Source organism: Zophobas morio, unplaced genomic scaffold (genome assembly GCF_036711695.1).
Source record: "Zophobas morio isolate AGI-343-1 ecotype UQ-CSIRO unplaced genomic scaffold, CSIRO_AGI_Zmor_V1 ptg000009l, whole genome shotgun sequence".
Lineage (NCBI taxonomy): Eukaryota > Metazoa > Arthropoda > Insecta > Coleoptera > Tenebrionidae > Zophobas > Zophobas morio.
The window spans coordinates 11,011,230-11,030,836 of record NW_026972114.1 but is presented as its reverse complement, the minus strand read 5'-3'; the positions used below and the strand labels follow the sequence as shown (position 1 = coordinate 11,030,836).

Below are 19,607 nucleotides of genomic sequence, written 5' to 3'. Positions count from 1 at the left end.
ATTTTCGAAAAAGAATAACATATATTTTATTACTGCATGTCTGTTTTTGTTCTCATTATTTAGATAGTTTCATTTGTATTAATTAAATTAAATTTTAATATAGAGAAGGGTTATAAAAAATTTAAAATCTTACAATTTTGAAAAATCGATACTTCAGATTTTTTAACAGAACATCCTATATGTATTTTTTTATTATATGTTGCTCTATTTGTTTTTCCTTTCTTTCAATATGTCGGTGTCTCCTAAAAATGTAAAAAATCTCAAAAACTATCAACTTCAAATATACAAAAAAGGAGAACAAAACAGATTAAGATGGTATGCACAAAATGCAGAGTGTGCTGTTTAAAAAAATGAAATATCAATATTTGAAAATAGTAAAATATAAGTTTTCATAAACACACTGTCTATTAAGCCCCAATTTTATTAACACCACAAAAAAGCGCGTCTATATTTATCTTTACACAACATATTGTAACCTATCTTTTGTGATTTTTTTCTGAATCTATCCATTTCTAAACAAATTCAATAAAATTGGAATATCGCAACGTCGGATAAGAATTTCAAAAATAAACTGTGATTATAGAACCTAAGATAAGAATAAAGAAAAATAAGTTGGATATTCCAATTAAAAAAACGTGTGTTACATCTTAAAAATAAAACACTGTACAGTTGAAAATAATTTTAGCATGTATATGGTCCTTAACTTTTTTCTGATGCTAAGAATGAATGAGATATGGAGGATCGGCACATAGTGACTCACCCTGTATATTACATATGCTTAGAGCTAAAGAAAACAGTCAGAGTTTGTAAAAATATATAGGATGTGTTATTTAAAAAAAGTAAGCTAAACATTGTGCCTCAAAACGAGAACACCGTGTATAGTTTAAACCATTTCAGGTTGTCTAGCGCAAGAAACCTCACAACATTGACCTTTTTTTATTTATATTAATTATGAAAATATGGAGTAGTGTATGTTTATTGAGTCATCCTGTATATTAATTCGTATTCTTAAAACCTGCCAACATTCAAAATAATAAATAAAATAATTGCACTAATAACTGAGTAAACATTATTTTAAGATAATAGCAAATGGGTTAACGATATCTGCTAAAATAGATTCTTCGGATCATTTCGTTTAAAATAGGTTGTGTACTGATTACTGAATTAAAAAAAAAACAAATAAACTATTTAAAGGACACATTTCCAATGCTTTTTTCTACAAAAATGTATTCAATGATTCTCTGAGCACATCACTAATTTTTTGAGAAAACTGATTTATTACTATTATAATTATTATACAGGCGGTCCCAGTACTCTGCGGCCTTAAATCTTAAGAACGCGGAAATTCTGTAAACATCATAATAATAATACTTTATTATACGCCAATTAAGCAATACAGTAATAACAAACAGCATAAATAATCTAACACTTTAAAATTAAATTTTGACATTCCCTTTTGAATGCGTTCATTGTTTTTAACTTGAAGGGGAAAGCTTAATTTATTAAGCTCAAAATATAAGGCAGTGGAATTTTAACTGGGACACCCTGTATATTGAAAATGACCTTGTTTAACATATTTTAAGACGACGTAATTGCGAGACAATTTTATTGAGTATTTTACGATGTTCACGGTAATTCCTATATGTTAGAAACACCATTAGTAGTAGCATGATTATAGTAATAATCGTGTTATGTGGGACAAAGTTGTAAAGGTTGTGCTTTTATTTTTTGCGATTATTTTACATTTATCAGTTATCACGTATCACAGACAAAGCCTATACAACAATTAAGTACAAATTTAAAGTGAGGTTCTGAACTTTTGTATCTATAATAATAATAATCTAATCAAAGATAATTTTTGGGGTTTCAATGTTTTTTTTTTGGGGGCTTTAACCACACATTTATGTTGGACAAATGTAAACTCGTCTCAGTGAAATGCACTGAATAAACGCTTGTACAGGGTGGCCCAACTAAAACGAAACAGACGGAACCGTAGGCGCTGTACTTGATTACGTGAAAAATGTTCGAACAGGTCAATTTTTTATTCAAGTTCTTAATTTATGGATATTTCAATTTTTAAGATTTTTAATTTTGATCTTTTTATTTATTCATTTTTGATTTTTCGATTTTTTTGATTCGAAATGTTGAAAAATTAAAAAATCGAAAAAATTTAGAAGTCGAAAAACTGAAAAAAGAACAAATTCCAAAATGGAAAAAGTAAAAATCCAGACACTTAAAAACTGAAAAAATTAATGAATCGAAAAATTGGAAAGAAGAAAAACGAATCGAATTGAAGAATTACAAAACCCAAAAATTTAATTAATAAATATCGAGAAACGAAAAATTAAAAATCGAAAAATTGAAAAATCGAATAAACCAAATATTTGCCTTTTTGTTTTAATATGTGTAGACTTCTTTTCATAACATGAAACTTAAAACATGTTTAAAATGGAAAATTTGTATGAGGAAATATCGATTTTGCAGTTAGGCAAAGGTAAAATGTAAGCCCCGCCCACCAGCCCTATTTCAATTGTAATGATTTTTTTATTCGTCGTGACCCAATAGGGCGCAGCTTAATTGCAAAATCCATATTCTCCTACAAAAATGTACCATTTTAAACGTGTTTTAAGTTTCTAAGAATAAAAAAAATCATCACAATTGAGATGAGGTTGGTGGGCGGGTTATATATTTTACCTTTTTTTTAATATACATATACAGTAATCTTTGAACAACACCATACTCAAAAACATGGTTTTAATTTCTTGTAAAGAAATAAGTATTTTTGCAGTTCAATTTACTATTTTCGTTTTTTTACCTTCGCTCAGAATCGAAGGGCGGCTATCGAGTCAAAAGTTTTAAATGCCACTATTGGTTAAAAGGAAGCCCTATTAATTCTCGTTCTAAAAGTGTTTGAATTTTTAAATCACAGAAAATAACAGCATTATACGTACCCCTTGAATCAAAAATCGACCTGTTCGAGCATTTTTCAGATAATCAAGGACAGGGTCTACGGTTCCGTCTGTTTCGTTTTATTTAGGCCACCCTGTATATAAAATATGTTCACATTTTTTAATAAAACATTACAAGTAATGTAATAAACTGTTGAATTATTATGTAACATGCTACAATCTTTTATTGCAAAACTAGTTGAACAAATTGTCTTAGTTGGATCTCAATTATAAAAATAAAATTATAGCTAATTTAATTTGCTTACTTCCTTCAATTATGATTAAGTTTATGTAAGGTCTTGTAGTATTATTTTAAGATTTTAGTTCTACTGTCTACCGTTTACCAGTTTTTAGTTGTGTTTTATTTACACAGGGAGAACTATTAACAATCTAATTAGTGGAAAATGAGGTTTATTATTTTTCTATATTTTACTAATTAGTTCCACCTTAAAAATTTATGTAAAATAGTGTAGTGAATTATTATATATTGATAAGAAAGTGTTTCAAAAATGAATCAACTCAACGTAAAATGGAATAAAATATTGTCGCGTGTGTATAATCAAAGCATTTTTTTTGTAGTGTATGCAACCATCTATGATAGGTCGAGTGTTTTATAGAACTGGCTTTAACATGCTAATAAAATTAAATGATTTATAGCTCAACTACAACACATTCACATATGATGCAAGGAAGTTAATAAACACGTTTTCTAAGACTAAACTGTGCAAAATCCAGATAATGTGTAAAAACTTTACTAGTTATTTTTCGTTCTAGTAGCACAATTTTCTCCCAAACGTGTCAAAAACGCCAATGTTGATGTACAACTGTCGTTAGTACATACCAGCCCCATTTCCAGCTGTGCCCACTTAGCGTGAAGCGTGTAAACAGCTCATTTTCTATCATCAACAAACACAAGCCCATTAAACCTAACCGATAACTAATTAAATCACGAAACTCGTGAATTTGAAACAACTTTTCACTCCTCGCCACGAAAAATCCGAACTATTTTTCGACCTCCTCTTGAATGTCGCCCACTTCCCACAAACTCCAATTAAAAATTAGAATCATTAATTACACCGATAAATCGTTTCGACATCATTACGAGTAATGACTAGTGGATGTTGCGCGCCTTCGGCGGAGATTCGGAGATATTAGACGGCGAAAAAAATTGTGCAACCCCGTAAAAGGAGCGGCTTTAAGAGCAGTGCAGGAGGATAAGATCGGGACTTTCACGCGACTTTTTGTCATCGTGCGATAAAATATGAGTTTGAGTTGGTAATTTGCCGTATTAATTCATTCCCGTGCACGCACCGACGCAAAAATTTCAGCAAACGATTAATAATTATGGTAATGTACTTTCTAGAGCTGGAAATTTTAATTAGGGTTCGATTGTAAAGAATTGGAGATATCGACGAGAGGTCACAAGCGTTGACGCGTCTTACACAATTTGTAAATATTTAATGTGTAATTACGGGTAATTGCTCAAAGTTTCATTTGCTGGTCACCCGTGAACGCTGTTGCGTAATTTTTGTTTTCGTCGCGATGACCTTTTCTGGTGGAGTTTTACTTCCGTCTCGCGTTTGTTACGCCACTGGTCGCTTCTTATGCAAATCTTGAGAGATTGGATTTGCAATTTTGGGAACGTTGCCTTTGCTATTTGAATATAAATTGAGATAGAAAAAAAATGACCCGTGGGAATGTGTCGATCGAATTTTATTGAAATTCGATCGGAATGATACATGTAAATGCGGTGGTATTGTTGAATTGGAATTATGCATAGTTTTATTGTTGATGCAGTTTGTGGGTCGTTTCCGAGAAACTGGAGGAATGCGGGGTTTATGCAATTGGACGTTTAGAAAATGTGGTGGATCGGACACGTGAGAAATACTAAAGACATTTAGGAAACTAAAATGCGATTGTTTTAGGGTAGGAATTAGAAAACGTTCGTTAGGTGTCCGCTCAAAATTTCTCCACCGCCCACACTCTCTCCAAGCAAGGTTTTGTTTTTTACGATTTCGACTAATTTAATTAATTCGATTTGTTTAAACCGAATGTATCATAGATTTTTGCATATTTAGGTGATTTGTTGCGAACGAAATAAAATAACCTCGAGCATACAGGTGTTCTACCTTATCTAACAGTTCTTTATGATTTGCACCATGATTTAAGAGTTATGTTGAGTAGTTTACTGTTCTGCAATGTGTTAAAATTAAATTTATATATCCTTTAACTTTTTTGTTTCTCAAAAAAGATTTTTTTTCACTAGCAGCCTGGACGCATGCAAATGTCGACTCATTTAGTGGTAGCAAATTCAACTTTTGCTACCACGGGTTCAAAAAGAAAAATTGAGGTTATGTACGCAGTGTTTGATTTGATTATTTCTTAAAAAATGAACAAATGTGTGCTACAAACATTACTTGAGTATACGCATGGTAGTTGGTAGACGGTAGAAGATAAAATGATTAACTCGGCGACAAGTATAAACGGTTTTCTTTGTGTTGAAGATTTAGATCAAGTTTGATTAGAAATCAAAACAAAATCGTGTTGCGTCAAAAAATTGAACGTTTATTTTTCAGTTTATTGTCTTATGGTTTCTACTAGTGAAAAAAATAGTATATTAACCACGGTTGCAAAGCCACTTCTAGACCTCGCACTTAGAGCCCTCGACGCTGCGCGTCTCGGGTTCTAATTTGCGCTCGGTCTAGAATGCTTGGCTCTGCAACCTTGGCTAATAATATACTATTTTCACATAACGTGGTGAACTTTACTATTAATATATTAATTTCATATCTACGATATATATAAATCTAAGATCCCAAAGAATATTGAAAAAATAAATGTAATCATTTTTAAAAATCAAATGGGCACTGAAAATCACCAACGGACACCTTTTGGTAATCACGACCAATAAGTTTTTAAGAAACACTGATTGGGTTAATTTATTCTACCGTCCATTCATCCTTAATTTCTGACACTTTGCTTAAGTTGTTAATTTTATGATTATGATTTTGCTTTATTTATTTTTCTTCAGTCTAAGTCAGCATCTACTGACGCTGTAATTTTATCTTGTTTTAATTTAAAATCTCACATTTTCTCTCTGATATTGAACTTTTATTCCCTCAGTTTACAATTAATTATTTATTTATTTTATTATTGTCTCACGAATATTTAAGAGAAGTATTGCAACAGAACTATTTCGATGAATGTTTGACCAAGTTTATTTTACGCTGAATAGTTCATAGAAAACGAAACTGTAGATTTTTATTTGGCGTCTGTCTATTATTTGTCTTCGGTTATTTGTCCATAGAAAATTTATTAACCAGGTATTGGTTTTATCTATTTATCAGACTATTTTCAGACATATATCTTAAGTATATATTTTCTCCGCGTCAGATGAGGTCAGGCTATTTTTTTATGTTTTCAGAATATCATTTTCTGGTTTTGTAAATTTTCAGAGCAGGGTCGAGTTGTCTTCCAGTACCGTCAGGTAGCCAGAAATTAAACATGTTTTTTTTCTAAAATTTATTTAAAACTATATAAAATAATGCACGCAACAATTGCACTACTTTAGTAACATATATTTTAATAGCATTATCTACGCTTCTAATGTTAATATAAGTGTCTATCTCAAAATTTAGTAAAACATCCAAAAACTGACATACTCGTATGTATGTTTGGATGTGGTAGGTATATAAAATGAGACATTATATTTGGAATGAAAAGATTTACATATTATACCACCTCGGCTGACAATTCGGGTGACAACTCGACTTTTCTCAGTTTTCAGTCAAATATTTTGTATTTTCTCTCTGGATTCATTAAATAAAAGGAGTATTATTTATTAAAATATTGTGTTATGATAGTGATAGACTTAATTACTCATCTCTTTAAAAAATTGGTGACGTTATTTATACGTAAGTTTAGATGATATTAAATTAATAATGAAAAAATCGCAACAAGAAAATATTTGTAGATTTTTTTATATTTAGCTATACTCCAATTCACGTGTGGAGGTTGGAAAAATACAACACTTTGACTTGTTTACAGGTGTAGAAAAATATGACTATCAAATCACTAACGTCATAATTTTAATAGATTTTTACTTCCCAAGCGTAAAAGGGTGATTTCATCTTTTCTCTCGTCTTTCCACAGCTCCTAGAATACGAAACCGTATGTCGTCTGTAGGTTGTCTCGTTTTTGTTTATTGGCGATTTTCTTAAACAAGTAATCTCTGAAATTACCGGATAAGGGGTTGTGAAATTTTATATTTTTTAAAAGTATCATGTGGATGGTAAAAGGCTGATCACAATTTATCTGTTATTTAAAAATTTGATGAAGTCATCTCACAATTTTGCTCAATAAATCAAATAAGTTTTATGAAATACTATGCTTGCACACCTCCTGTTTATTAGTTCCGCCTTTGTACCTCCTGAGCGTAAGCTAAGGAAATAATGTAATAGGGTGCATCCCACGAATCGCTACTTTTATGTTTTCTGAACGTTCCATTACCTCTAGTCTTCTAAAGTACCAAACGGTACGTCGCCTATTTCCGTCTGTTTGTCTGTTTGTGTAGCCTTTGGCGCCTGTCGTGTATCGATTTTATTAGACAGACAATCAACATACTAAGAAACAAAAGGCAAAATGTAGCCCCGCCCACCCGCCCTATTTCAATTGTGATGAATTTTCCATTCGTTGTCAGATTGAAGGGCGGGGCTTAATTGCAAGATCGATATTAGTCTACAAGAATTTACCATTGTAAACATGTTTTCAGTTTCTTGTTCTGAAAAGACAACTGCGTATATTAAGAAAAAAGGGAAAATATAAGCCCCGCCCACCCGCCCTATCTCAAGTGTGATGATTTTTTTATAATCGTCGAGAACCAAAGGAGCGAAATTTAAATGCAAAATTGTTATTATTTCTCTCTCTACAAGAAATTGCTAAGTAAGACACTTTTTTGAGTATCTTGTTATTCATAGACTATATATATTAAGAAAAAATTAGAGCCAAAGATTAAGCCCCACCCATAACTGCCCTGATCTAAATAGTAACGAGTTTTTATGCGTGGGTAGACCTAAGGGCGGAGCCTAATTGCAAAATCCATATTTCCTTACAAAAGTTTACCATTTTAAACGTGTTTTAAGTATCTAAAAATAAAAAAAAAATCATCACAATTGAGATGGGGTCGGTGGGCAGGGTTTATATTTTGCCTTTTTGTTTTAATATGTGTAGACTTCTTTTCACAACATGAAACTTAAAACATGTTTAAAATGAAAAATGTCTATAAGGAAATATCGATTTTGTAATTAGGCTCCGCCCCATAATTGCAAAAGCCATATTTCCTTGCATAAACCATTTTAACCATGTTTTAAGTTTCTTGTTATGAAAATATGGCTATGTATATTAAGAAAAAAAAAGGCAAAATATTAGGAGATCTTGTAATGAACTCCATCGGCCGACTCTCTACTTTTACATTTTCTCGACCTTTCATGACCCCTAGAATACGAAAAAATGGGTCTCCCGTTTCCGTTTGTCTGTTTGTCCGTCCGTCTGTCGTCCTGATTTTCTTTTGTATATTTTTATAGAGTGGTTCTTCTGTAAGTAGTCTCTTAATACAATTTGCAAAATTCATTTTTGTTAATAGTTCATTTTAGAGTGCACAAAATCTATTGCTCTGCAATTTTGTGGAGACTTTAAAGTGATCGTGGATAGCATAAATTGCTCTTCAGAATTTATTATCTGTTTATCCCTTCCAAAAACTTGATGACATTATCAAATTTTCAAAGTCAATCTGATTTTAAATGTTCAGAAACGCATATTTATATATATGCAATATTAATTCATACACTCCTATTTTTTTATAGGGTGTTTAAAGTAAGAATCGACGTTGAAAGAGTATATAAAATTGGCGTGGGTAAAACTCAACAATTTATTTCTCACTAATACAAATTTATACGACTAACTAGACAGCGAATAATTCTTACTCAACTTAATTCGAACTCATTAACCGACTCCTGATTAGATTAGACTGACTTGTTCCCGAAGGTGGTCTCTATTTAAACCCATACGTTGTTTTCTAGATATTTCGCGATCGAGGTTTTTCTGGAGTACCCGTCGCGACTTCCACTGCCAGGCTTTTCTTTATTCGAACGCGGCGTCAATATTTTATTGATTAAATCAAAGACGGCTAATCTCATTTATCTCAAATAGTAGTTATTAATATTACACTGTACCTCATTAATTTTAGTACCTGTTTTGTTTTCTGTAACATATACCTATTTAATTTTTGAGTCTTTTGTATTCTATTTTTAAGTTCACAATTAAATTTTTAGTCAACTGAAAACAGCTTAAGTTATTTAGACAGAACTTCTCTCGCCACGGACACATGACCGAGGTACTTTATTTTGACCAATTTCAAAATTTTGAAATCGCATTTCATTTTGTAAATACAGTACAACCTCTATAATCCGAATTCACGATTATCCGCACATCCAGTAATCCGAACAGAGGCTATTTGAAGTCGATGCTTTTTTAATCTGAACAAAAACTCTGCAATCCAAACTGAACTTGGAAACACGCACCTACTTGCAAAAATGATGCAAGATCTTTCTGCATGTGTTGTATGGAATATTTTGAAATTTTTAAAAAATGCGATATTTCAATGCACAGAATTAATTAACTAATTCTGGAAAAAGGGTTTAAGTTATCGAAGAAAGGAGGCGCGAAATATACAAGAAAAAGTATTTAGTTAAATTTCGAAAATCGTCGAAAATGGGTCGAAATTTGCATGAGGAAAACTTCATTTTTGAAAAAGTTTCCTAAAAATTCTGAAAAAATTCAGGGCTATATGTATATCTCGACGTGCTGATTCCAAAAATATAGCATGTTAATGGTAACCGAGCAATATTTTCGGAAAATTCGGTGTGAAATTCGAATTTTTCGAAATTTTCAAAAATTGCCATTAGTATTTCAACTGGACGAATCTGGAAAAATGGTTTAAGTTATCGAAGAAATGAAGCCAGAAGTGACTTCTAAGGCCCATAATCTACAAGAAGATGTAGTTAAATTTCGAAAATCGTCGAGAATGGGTCGAAATTTGCGTAAAGGAGGAAAAATTCATGAAAAAATTCAGGGTTCAATTCCAAAAAGATCCCGTGTTTATGGTCACGGAGTAATATTTTTTTAGAATGTATCTATTATTATCCATTGTTGCTTAAGAATTCTTTAATTTTGTTTAATAAAATTTAAAATTAAGGTTTATTTCTTAAAATTTGTTTTCAACTGTGTTTGAAGTTGTTATTCAATGCCCTTTCAGATTTTTGGGAAAATCGCTAATCCGAACAAATCGTTAATCCGAACACACCTTTTTCCCAATTAATTCGGATTATCGAGGTTATACTGTACACTATACGTGTAACGAAAACAACCAAATGTCACCCATGTTATGTGAAAAAGAGTATACAAGCTAAAATTTGATAAATTTTTTTGTTTAGAACGAATTTCTGGGAGATAGATAAAATCGCACAAAAATTGCAAACATTTTATTTGTATAATTATTCCAAAATGCATCACTTATTGAATTGAAAAAATTGATTATCCTATCGTTTAATTATTCTAAGATTGGCACCGAAAAGTTTGAGAGCTTCTTGACACAGATTGTTAATTTGAAGTTTAAAAATGCAAAGAAACTGTCAATTAAAAGGAAATGAAGTATAACTCTAAATTATTTCACACTGCAATAAAATCATTAAAACAAATAATGATTGAGAGAATTGATACTCCCTGTTTTTGCCGTCAAGTTTGTCAATTTATGACAGATTATGTTGCAATTAATCCAGTGGGGCGACAACTGCTGCAAAAATTTATAGTCACCCTTAAACTATGAGAATTCAAATTGAATTTTTAGAAGTATGCTGCAACTTTCATTGTGGCGAAATGACAAATCTAAAATTCGGAACTTCAAATCTATCAACTAATATTTTCGTCAAAAAATAATCTAAAAAAGACGCTACTGCGTTTTGAAATTTGAAATCTGAAATTTCAAATCTATAGCAGCTAATATTTTTCGACAACTTAATAAACCAAATTATTCTAGTTCAAGTTTTCCGACTCTCAATTTTTATGGCCCTGTATTTATGCTGCGAATATATTATATATATTTTCAGAAATGTGGGTAGATTAGCGATTTACCATGTCGACAATCAAAGATTTCAAAGAAGTCGGTTTTATTTTCGAAGATAAATTTTCAAATTTTCTTATACAATTTTGATTTTTTAATCTCCACTCTCTGCCTCAAGTAGTTTCGAAGATTAAGTCTCTAAATAAAGTCCAACAGATCGACACTCGGACAGACGAAAGGCCAACGACAGACAGACAGTTATTACAATACTTTCCTAATGTAAGTCCGACGAATGAAAATATAGTTTTTAAAACCAAGGAGAGTCATTATTGTATACAAATGCACCATAGATGAGTATTGAAATTTTACCGTCACATTCTCTGAGCAAAAATAATCCAAAAGTTTCAATACGTCCTACTTTACTTAACAAAAAAGTTATAGATCAAAAAATTCTTACACGTTTAACATCTTAAGAGCCGAAGAACTTTCTTCAAGAAGATCTACTTAATTACTTAGAATAAATTTTAGTACTGTCGTTTCAATGGTTTAATTGTGATAAACGACCCTCAAAGGGTTAAATCAAGTTTTTTTTAAAGAACTTCCCTTTTTGGGTCATTTTTGCTTAGATATAAAATGTTGCTAAACTTTCAGTACTCAATGATTATTACCATAATTTAAAAAGAAGTAGCAGGGTTTCCGTGTCTTATTTTAGACTAAAAGATTTATTCCTATGATTTACTTTCATTCATAACTTTATTACATAAAATCAATTTCATAAAATTTACGACACTGAGCCTGAATTTCATTCTGACTTTAAACCACAGTAACGATTATTATTCATTAAATATTCAAATTTTCAACCACCTGCCGGTAAACCTGAAACGCTCGCCACACTTTTCGAACTTTGAAACCGTAATTTAGTGAAATTACTCACTGAAAAATTTCTGGACCCATCTCGTTGCCTGACCTGTTTTTAATTGCGGCATCCCATTCAAAAATCGCTTTCTTGCATTCCGCAATCCAGTTGTTCGATGAATTATTTATCATCGAATTCGCGGCATTCCGTACAACCTGACCTACATACGTTACAAAATTACAACAAATCAGTTTTTCCGCGTAAAAAGCCCATGACGCCTCTCAATCAGCCGTAAACAACATCTTAACTGCCCTTTCAAACGTCCGATTTTTGTGCACACTGACCTAGGAACCCCGTTCTCCACTTAGACTATCCTTTTACTATTTTCAGTGAGTATCTTGCACTCTCTGATTTTAATTGTTCGAAAATTACACAAGTTCGATTCAGTTATTTGCCATTTTCGATTATGTAACGGTCATGGTACCATAAATTCATTGTTTGAAGAGTCGGCGTGCTAAAAAGTGGTCGGGGTCAGAAAAATGGCAAATGGAAGAAGATGCAGGTCGATGGCCCGTTTTATCATGAAGTTATCGAGTTGTGGAGAATTTATTTGCTTTGGGGAGTGCTATTATGTTATACTTAGTAATTGTAGTAGAAAATCCTGCAATTATTACTTGCATAACTACAATAAACGCGTTATAGAATCAAAATCAGTGGTAATCTCATCGACACCTGAAAGAGCGCAGTTATATTGAGCTAATTAATGACTGCATACGATGACAGAGGAATAATAATGAATTAGTCATAGTCATATTTATAAATGAACACATAAGCAAATTGGCAAATTATATAAAATGTGTTAACAAAATAATAACAGGTGTTGAAATTTTTGTAAAAAGCGTTAAGAAATGTTTGTTACATGATTGTGTAGGAAGTGTCAAATGTGGAGGGGCGGGGCTTATGTTTCAATTATGATTAAAGCTCCGCCCTGTGCGCCCTCAGCATTGACGGCGCTTTTTAATTGTAACTATATACAAAACAAACAAAAATTTCGTATCTAACGGGCATTGTTTTCGTAATTTACGACTATAATTGAAAGGTGACTCGCAAGATAAACGCACTATTCAATTTTATTTCTTTTATATTAGCATATAAACATAAAATTTTAATGGCCTTACACGTAATTAAAAGTTGTTAATGTAATAACTTGTGATGGTCGATTAATGGCAAATTTATTTAAAAGTGATTATAGTTGCCATGAATACGTGCTACTTTCAGAAGTTAAAACATGCAAATTAGTAATAATGTTTGAAAATGAAATTACTAAAAACGATGCAAAACAGGTGAAAACTTTAATACTGTTATATAATTTGGCTGTAAATAGAGTTGACAAGATCTCGAGATGAATGGAGATTGGTAGCAAAAAACTAACTTTTTGTATTGATATAACGACATTCCTTCAATATAAATATCAAATTTACGTCAGGTTATGATCATACATTTGTGAACTGTCACCGCAAAGACGTTTTTATAACCTCCATAATTACGACAAAAATCCAAAATTTACGTTTAAGGAAATATAAGAACCTTTAATACACTTTTACTTTCAAATATACGTATCAAGGAATGTGTCTGTTAATAAATTAAAACCTCGATAGCGTGTTTTTAAATTTAAATTTCTTAACAAAGAAATTTGAAATTATTTTATTAAGGGCGTTGCTAATCCGGGAAAAAAACTTTTCCATAAATATAAATATTAAACTTTTTAATTATTTTGCATAATTAAACTGTCTTTATATACGATTTTTTGTAATAATAATGATAAATTGGTGGTAATCTGCCTAAAATACAACATTATTATTATACACGAAATAATTTTGTTCTTACTTCTTTTAAAACTATTGAACACATTTGATAAGTAAAATAATGTGAATCACTTTACCTATCATTCATTTTTACGCAGCTTTAGTTAGCACCATTTTTATTCATGTTGTCTTGTAATAGCCTTAAATTTCATACAAATATCAAAAATGCAGCGCAATAAGAGATATGAAGTTTTGTTAAATGCTATACGTCACAAAAAATCAGCATCGGTTTCGTTCCTTTGCAATGCAGGCGACTTTATAGTACGTACGTGGAGAATTATAATGATTTCTTAATTTTTTCATAAAACTGGTTTATTCAGTTTTCCTTTTTTGAGATAGATGATGCTAAAAATTTATTTAGTCAAAATAGAAACAGTTGCTATTGCTAATAAATTAGTCCATACACTGTAAATTATTTTTTTCTAGAAGTATATATATAATTAAATCGGTTTTTTCAGGTAGGTGTTAAGTTTGATTTTTTCTAATTTTGTAATCATCGGAAAAAATTCTATGTAGTACGAGAGAAACTGTCGAGTTTCGTGTAAAGTGCACATAATACTCATTTTTATTCCACGCGAAGTGGGTAAATGGCATGACAAAAATTATCGTATTAAATTAAATCGTAAAAATTAATTTCTTCGGTTAGATTGATATATAGGTTTTCATTTTAAACGGAAGAAACTAAATCCTTCCTACTTTGTACAAAAAGACTGTAGTGATCAATCCTAGTTTCACCAATAACAAGCTCAAAGAAAAACTGTCTTAAAAACAAGGAAAAATATTAATGACTGAGTGAAAACTAGCCACAATAACTGACAAAAACCGCCCTTAATTGCTACCATTGATGATCAGTAATTTATTAAATTATAATATGAAATAGTATTAATAAGGACGGAAGAAAGAACAATAAAACCGTATAGAACTGAGAAACGAGAAAACTCAAAAAAGCATTTGCACGTACTTACATAGGTATGTGTATATTTTATTAGAGGTCGTAGATAATTATATAAACTAGTAATTTCTCTAGAACACATCGATTAAAACGCAATAATATCTGCAGTGATTACATAGTCTTGAAGAAAAAATTGTTTTTCAGAAAAAGAAACATTTTAACTAGACATTTCCGATTAGCATAGAAAGTCCCCTAAAATCGATTTAACAATAACTTGTACCTACGTCTGTAAAAAAAACCGAAAGTTGTATTCCTTTAAGTGAAACCGGAATGAACATTTCCTCACCATCCAGTTCTTCTAGCAATTAAAAAAAGCAAAGAAACGATTTCTGGTGAAGGATAATAATCCCACCCACACACACATTCTTGAAAAGAGCAAATATCTTAAACCTGATGACTGTTATTGCCTAGTTTGTAACGCGATAAGATCCTCAAATATAAACTAGTCGAATTTCGAGGCCAAAGTTCTTGCTAATTCGTTCATAAATGCCAAAAGTTTGACTTTAACAAGCTCAGCAATATTTATTTCAAAGTGCTAATCTAACAAGTGATTTCCCAATCGAACTGTTGAATAATTTTAAACTTGACACGTTTGGAAAAGGTGTACCGTTAAATAAATGCTGGAATCTATAAGCAGAAAAATTCTCACACATTCCAAAGAGAACTTCTTTGAAATTTATTAACATTCAAGAGGCAAGGTGATGGTGACAATGAAAACTAATAAAAATCGCAGTCTATTTGCACAAGACGAGGCTAAAACGCAGCCTTCGTTAGAATATTATTGAAAATTCGGCACGTTTTTGACCAGTGGAACCAGTTGCACTAATGTAATTTATCAATAGGCGATTACGAAACTTAGAAAAAGTTAAAAAACTTACCTTCGGCGGTCCAACAGTCAGGGCAGTCTTGGCACAACGAAGCCCAGTCCATTTGCAAGTCCCGAAAACTAGCCATTTTCACACTTTTCCACTGACCATTTTTCCAAACTAATTCGGCGAGAAAATTCCAACGGGTTAAAGAACCGAAACTAACACACACATGTCTTGTCTGAAGAAGCGGACTTTTGGTGCGCAGTCTCGTTTCTTGCAGTGGTCACAAGCGAGTACCTGTTTTTACAATCTCCACACACACACACCTGTGAAAAAAGGTGGTACCGTAGCGGGTACCCCAGGTCACGGGCGCGCGATTTTCTCAAATTTTGTGTTTTAAAAAAAAGGGTGCAACCGTGACCTCTAATTGTGGCAATTTCGTGACTTTCCCCTTCATCGCCGATGCTCCAAATTTCTTTTATCTTTGATAATATCTAGATTTGACAGGTGGGCTAGTTTTACTTTCAGTTTGCACACTCCCACCTGCCCTCAAGCCAGTTTGAACATTTTCAAACAATGGAACTAATCAAAACATTCGCACGCTTCGGAGTCACGCCTGGAAGAACAAAAATGGGAATTTTTTAGTAAAAGGGTTTTGCACGTCGATATAAGAATGGAATGATTTATATTTCCGGCCGATTTCATTCACTAAAACGAGAGGATAGCCCCGGGGGCGGAAATGCCAACGTAAAGGCAGACGGAATTCGAACGTGCCGCCATTTTTTCGCGCTTGATGTTTGAACAGAACTGTCATCGTTTTTGGAGGTTTCGAAAAAAGGAGCTTAGAAAAAAGACGACGTGTTAATTAACGTTTGTTACATATTCTAGTATTAAATAACTTGTTAATAGCATGTAACGTGATATCCGACAGCGCCGGTGATTATTGGAACTTTAATAAGCCAGTGTTGCCAAGTGGAGCGAGTGCATTTTGATAATTATTTTAATGCATTATAATCTGTAATATATTAAGTTTTTACTGATATTTCTAAGCTTTCTCTGAACCTCTGTTCCGCAGGAGTATGATTCCGTAAAATTTTGGACACTAATTAATAATGTAAATAGCTTGACTAATTTGAATTAATGAAATTTACTTAGTAGAGGTAAAATAATAAGAGAATAAGACTAGACGAGTTCACTCTCAAAAATAGGAGACTGATCTTTACAACGGAACAGAGTATATAGAAAACTAAAAAGTAAGAGTAAAGTGAAACATCTTTCGAAATCAGGCAGTCAAAATAATCTCAAAAACGTTTTAATAACCTAATTTACTTTCTATTTTAATACATCTGTTGTTATTTTGGGAATTAGCTAGTTTGAATTAGTCAAGCAGTTAAAATACATGTTTCAAAACTAATCTATCACGTAACTGCTGCTAATATCATTGTCGTCTTATCAAACAAATAATTAAACCTTGAAAATATTTGTTCGGTTGGATTTCAAGTAACTGATAATTTTAAAATGTTAAAAGCAACACAGTAACGACTATATAACCTTGCGAATTATACTTATTTCCAAATAGAAAATCTTATTTAAATAGGAAACAAACAATAACAGAAATATGTAAGACTGTTAAATAAATGGGAGTAATACTTTATTGGAGTCCGTTTAAAGATGTGGTAAAATAAAAAAAATAGTCGAAGGTTATTTCTAAAGCACTTCCCTCGAACCCGAAGTACAGTCCAACAAATCCCCCTTCTTTGAAAAATTAAAAAACTTGATTTTGCTCAATTCCATTTGTGAAAATCTCGATATATTAAAAAGATGTAGCTTACACTTGAAAAGTAAAAACATGTTTCTTTGTATTTTTTTAGACCTCATCTTTCTGAATTCATTCATGTATCGTACTTTAATCATCCATACTCCGCCACTGCATTTGATTCGAATGTATTATATTACGAAGACACACTCTGCTCACTTGTTTAATGTATTTGGTTTGGCGCGGAGTGCGAACATATCGCGTGAACAGTCGAACATTTCAGCAAAGACACTATGTCAATTGCGACACGTGCAGGAGGCGTGCAAAACTAATAATAAAAAATATACCAGTCAGAGTGTAAAACAAATGTGACCCATTGACATTCGAACCACCGACTTTTGCGTTAGTAACTCAACATTTTTACGGCACTACCACACAGTCCACCATACGTCAGTGCTCTTATACTTTCTTAACAACGTACCATCGACTTTTCCGTCGTTTTTGGAACACCCTGCATAAAATTTGAGTCCAGTAGTTTCGGGGATTATCTGTCAAATAAAAATCGACACAGACACACGACAGACAAACGATAGACGACAGACAACAATTTTTTTCACGCACTAGGGGTCATGAAACGCCGAGAAAACATGAAAGTAGCTATTCGTTGGATGGACCTTTTTATAATACTCCCTTAGTTTACACTTGGGGGTCAAAAATTGATACATATTTGTTTTATAATATTTGTTTCAAAAATAACTTCCAAAAATGAATACGGATACGCCACTGCTCAGGCTCTCCCTGTCAACACTGCAACGCAGCGTTTGATGACTCAGCACGCTGTTCTCGAATTATTTCACCTCTACCTACTTTAACATTATGAATGAAAAGACGGGTCAAGAAATTGTTTGAGTGGTATAAAAAAACTGTACGTAGTTACCATTTCTTGGAATCATATTTTGACGATGAAATTGATTTGTTAATTTAATCATGCAAAAAAGAGGACAGATCTGATAAACAGTTCTCGTATACGATAATTACTTCGTAAAACGTAAGCTAAGGAACTATTGTAATCATCCATCCGGCGAATAGCTACTTTCATGTTTTCTCGACGTTTTATGACTCTTATTAGAGTACGAAAAAATAGCTCTTCCGTCGTTTCCGCCTGTCTGTCTAGGTCGGCTTTTATTAGATAGATAATTTTCGAAACTGTCGGACCGACACGAATTTTATACAGTGGCGGTCAAAATAAGGCACCTTTTGAAAGGATTTTTTCAAGAAATTTAGTTGTGTAAACTGGACTATATTTAACAGGTATTCATTAACAACGACAATACAGATTTGAAAGTTACATTAGGGAAAGAAAAGTGTTTCACTTTAGTTTGACCATCACTGTGCGTATTTTAGGAGTATCGTATAGACGAGAAAAACACTAACCAAAATTTATCTAATCCTCTCCACCAACAATCTACTGATATCACCTCAAAATATTGCACAGTAAATATTATTTAAATTTTAGAAAATAACATACTCCTACACTGATGGTTTATGAATCCGTCTTGCATTTTTCTTGTAGTTATCCAGATTTTCTCAAAAAAATCCAAATTTAATAACAACTTTTTATCCTTTATATAAGCAAACCGCGTAGGTTTTCGATTACCTTCATGTGCATTTTTTTTCTTACACTGTGACTGGTATTATTTAGATTTTTTTAACTTGTAGGAGTTATTATAAAAAATCCTAAAATCAAATTTTATAATTTTTCGAAGAAACGGGTCTTGTTGGACTGTACTTCAAGAGCAAGAGAAGTTCTGTTTTTAGATAACCTTAGACCAATTTTTTTTCATTCACTCAGGATGCACTTTGTGAACAAATTAAAATTTCTTGTCAAAATTATAATTTAGATGCTTCTATTGTTGGTTAACGGTGGTTTTGAATATACATATTTGATTTTTTAAAAGACTAAAAACTGAATGGTCGAATGAATCGTATATAAATATTTGGAATAAATTATGTACAAAAAAAAAAGAAAACAAAACAGAGAAACATAGAAAAATGACGAAATCCTATCGGACAACAGTACGTAAAACTTGATGTCATTTTGGTAATTTACAAAATTTTGTGTTATTTTACCATTTAAAAAAGGATTGATAACATTGCTCGTGTTTAGAAAAATATTTGAAGAAAATTTCCTCATTTTAGATTCGTTTTTTTAAATGTAGTTTCTTTTTTTAATTTTGATTTCTTCTGTACAGCATTTATTTTACGTTAACGATTTAACTTTGTTGTCTGAGAAGTGTTTGTATAA

At 31.9% G+C, this 19,607-nt stretch overlaps 1 protein-coding gene across 1 annotated transcript in view; it reads right to left on the bottom strand.

Annotated features, from left to right (window-relative positions):
* The window catches only part of LOC135125880 (cerebellar degeneration-related protein 2-like), an 84,331-nt gene extending 68,490 nt beyond the window's left edge, over positions 1 to 15,841 (bottom strand). The window contains exon 1 of the mRNA XM_064051618.1: positions 15,616 to 15,841. Coding sequence (XP_063907688.1) covers positions 15,616 to 15,691 — 76 coding nt within the window. The 5' untranslated portion in view covers positions 15,692 to 15,841. The remainder of the gene's footprint in view (positions 1 to 15,615) is intronic.
* Between the last annotated feature and the right edge of the window lie 3,766 nt (positions 15,842 to 19,607).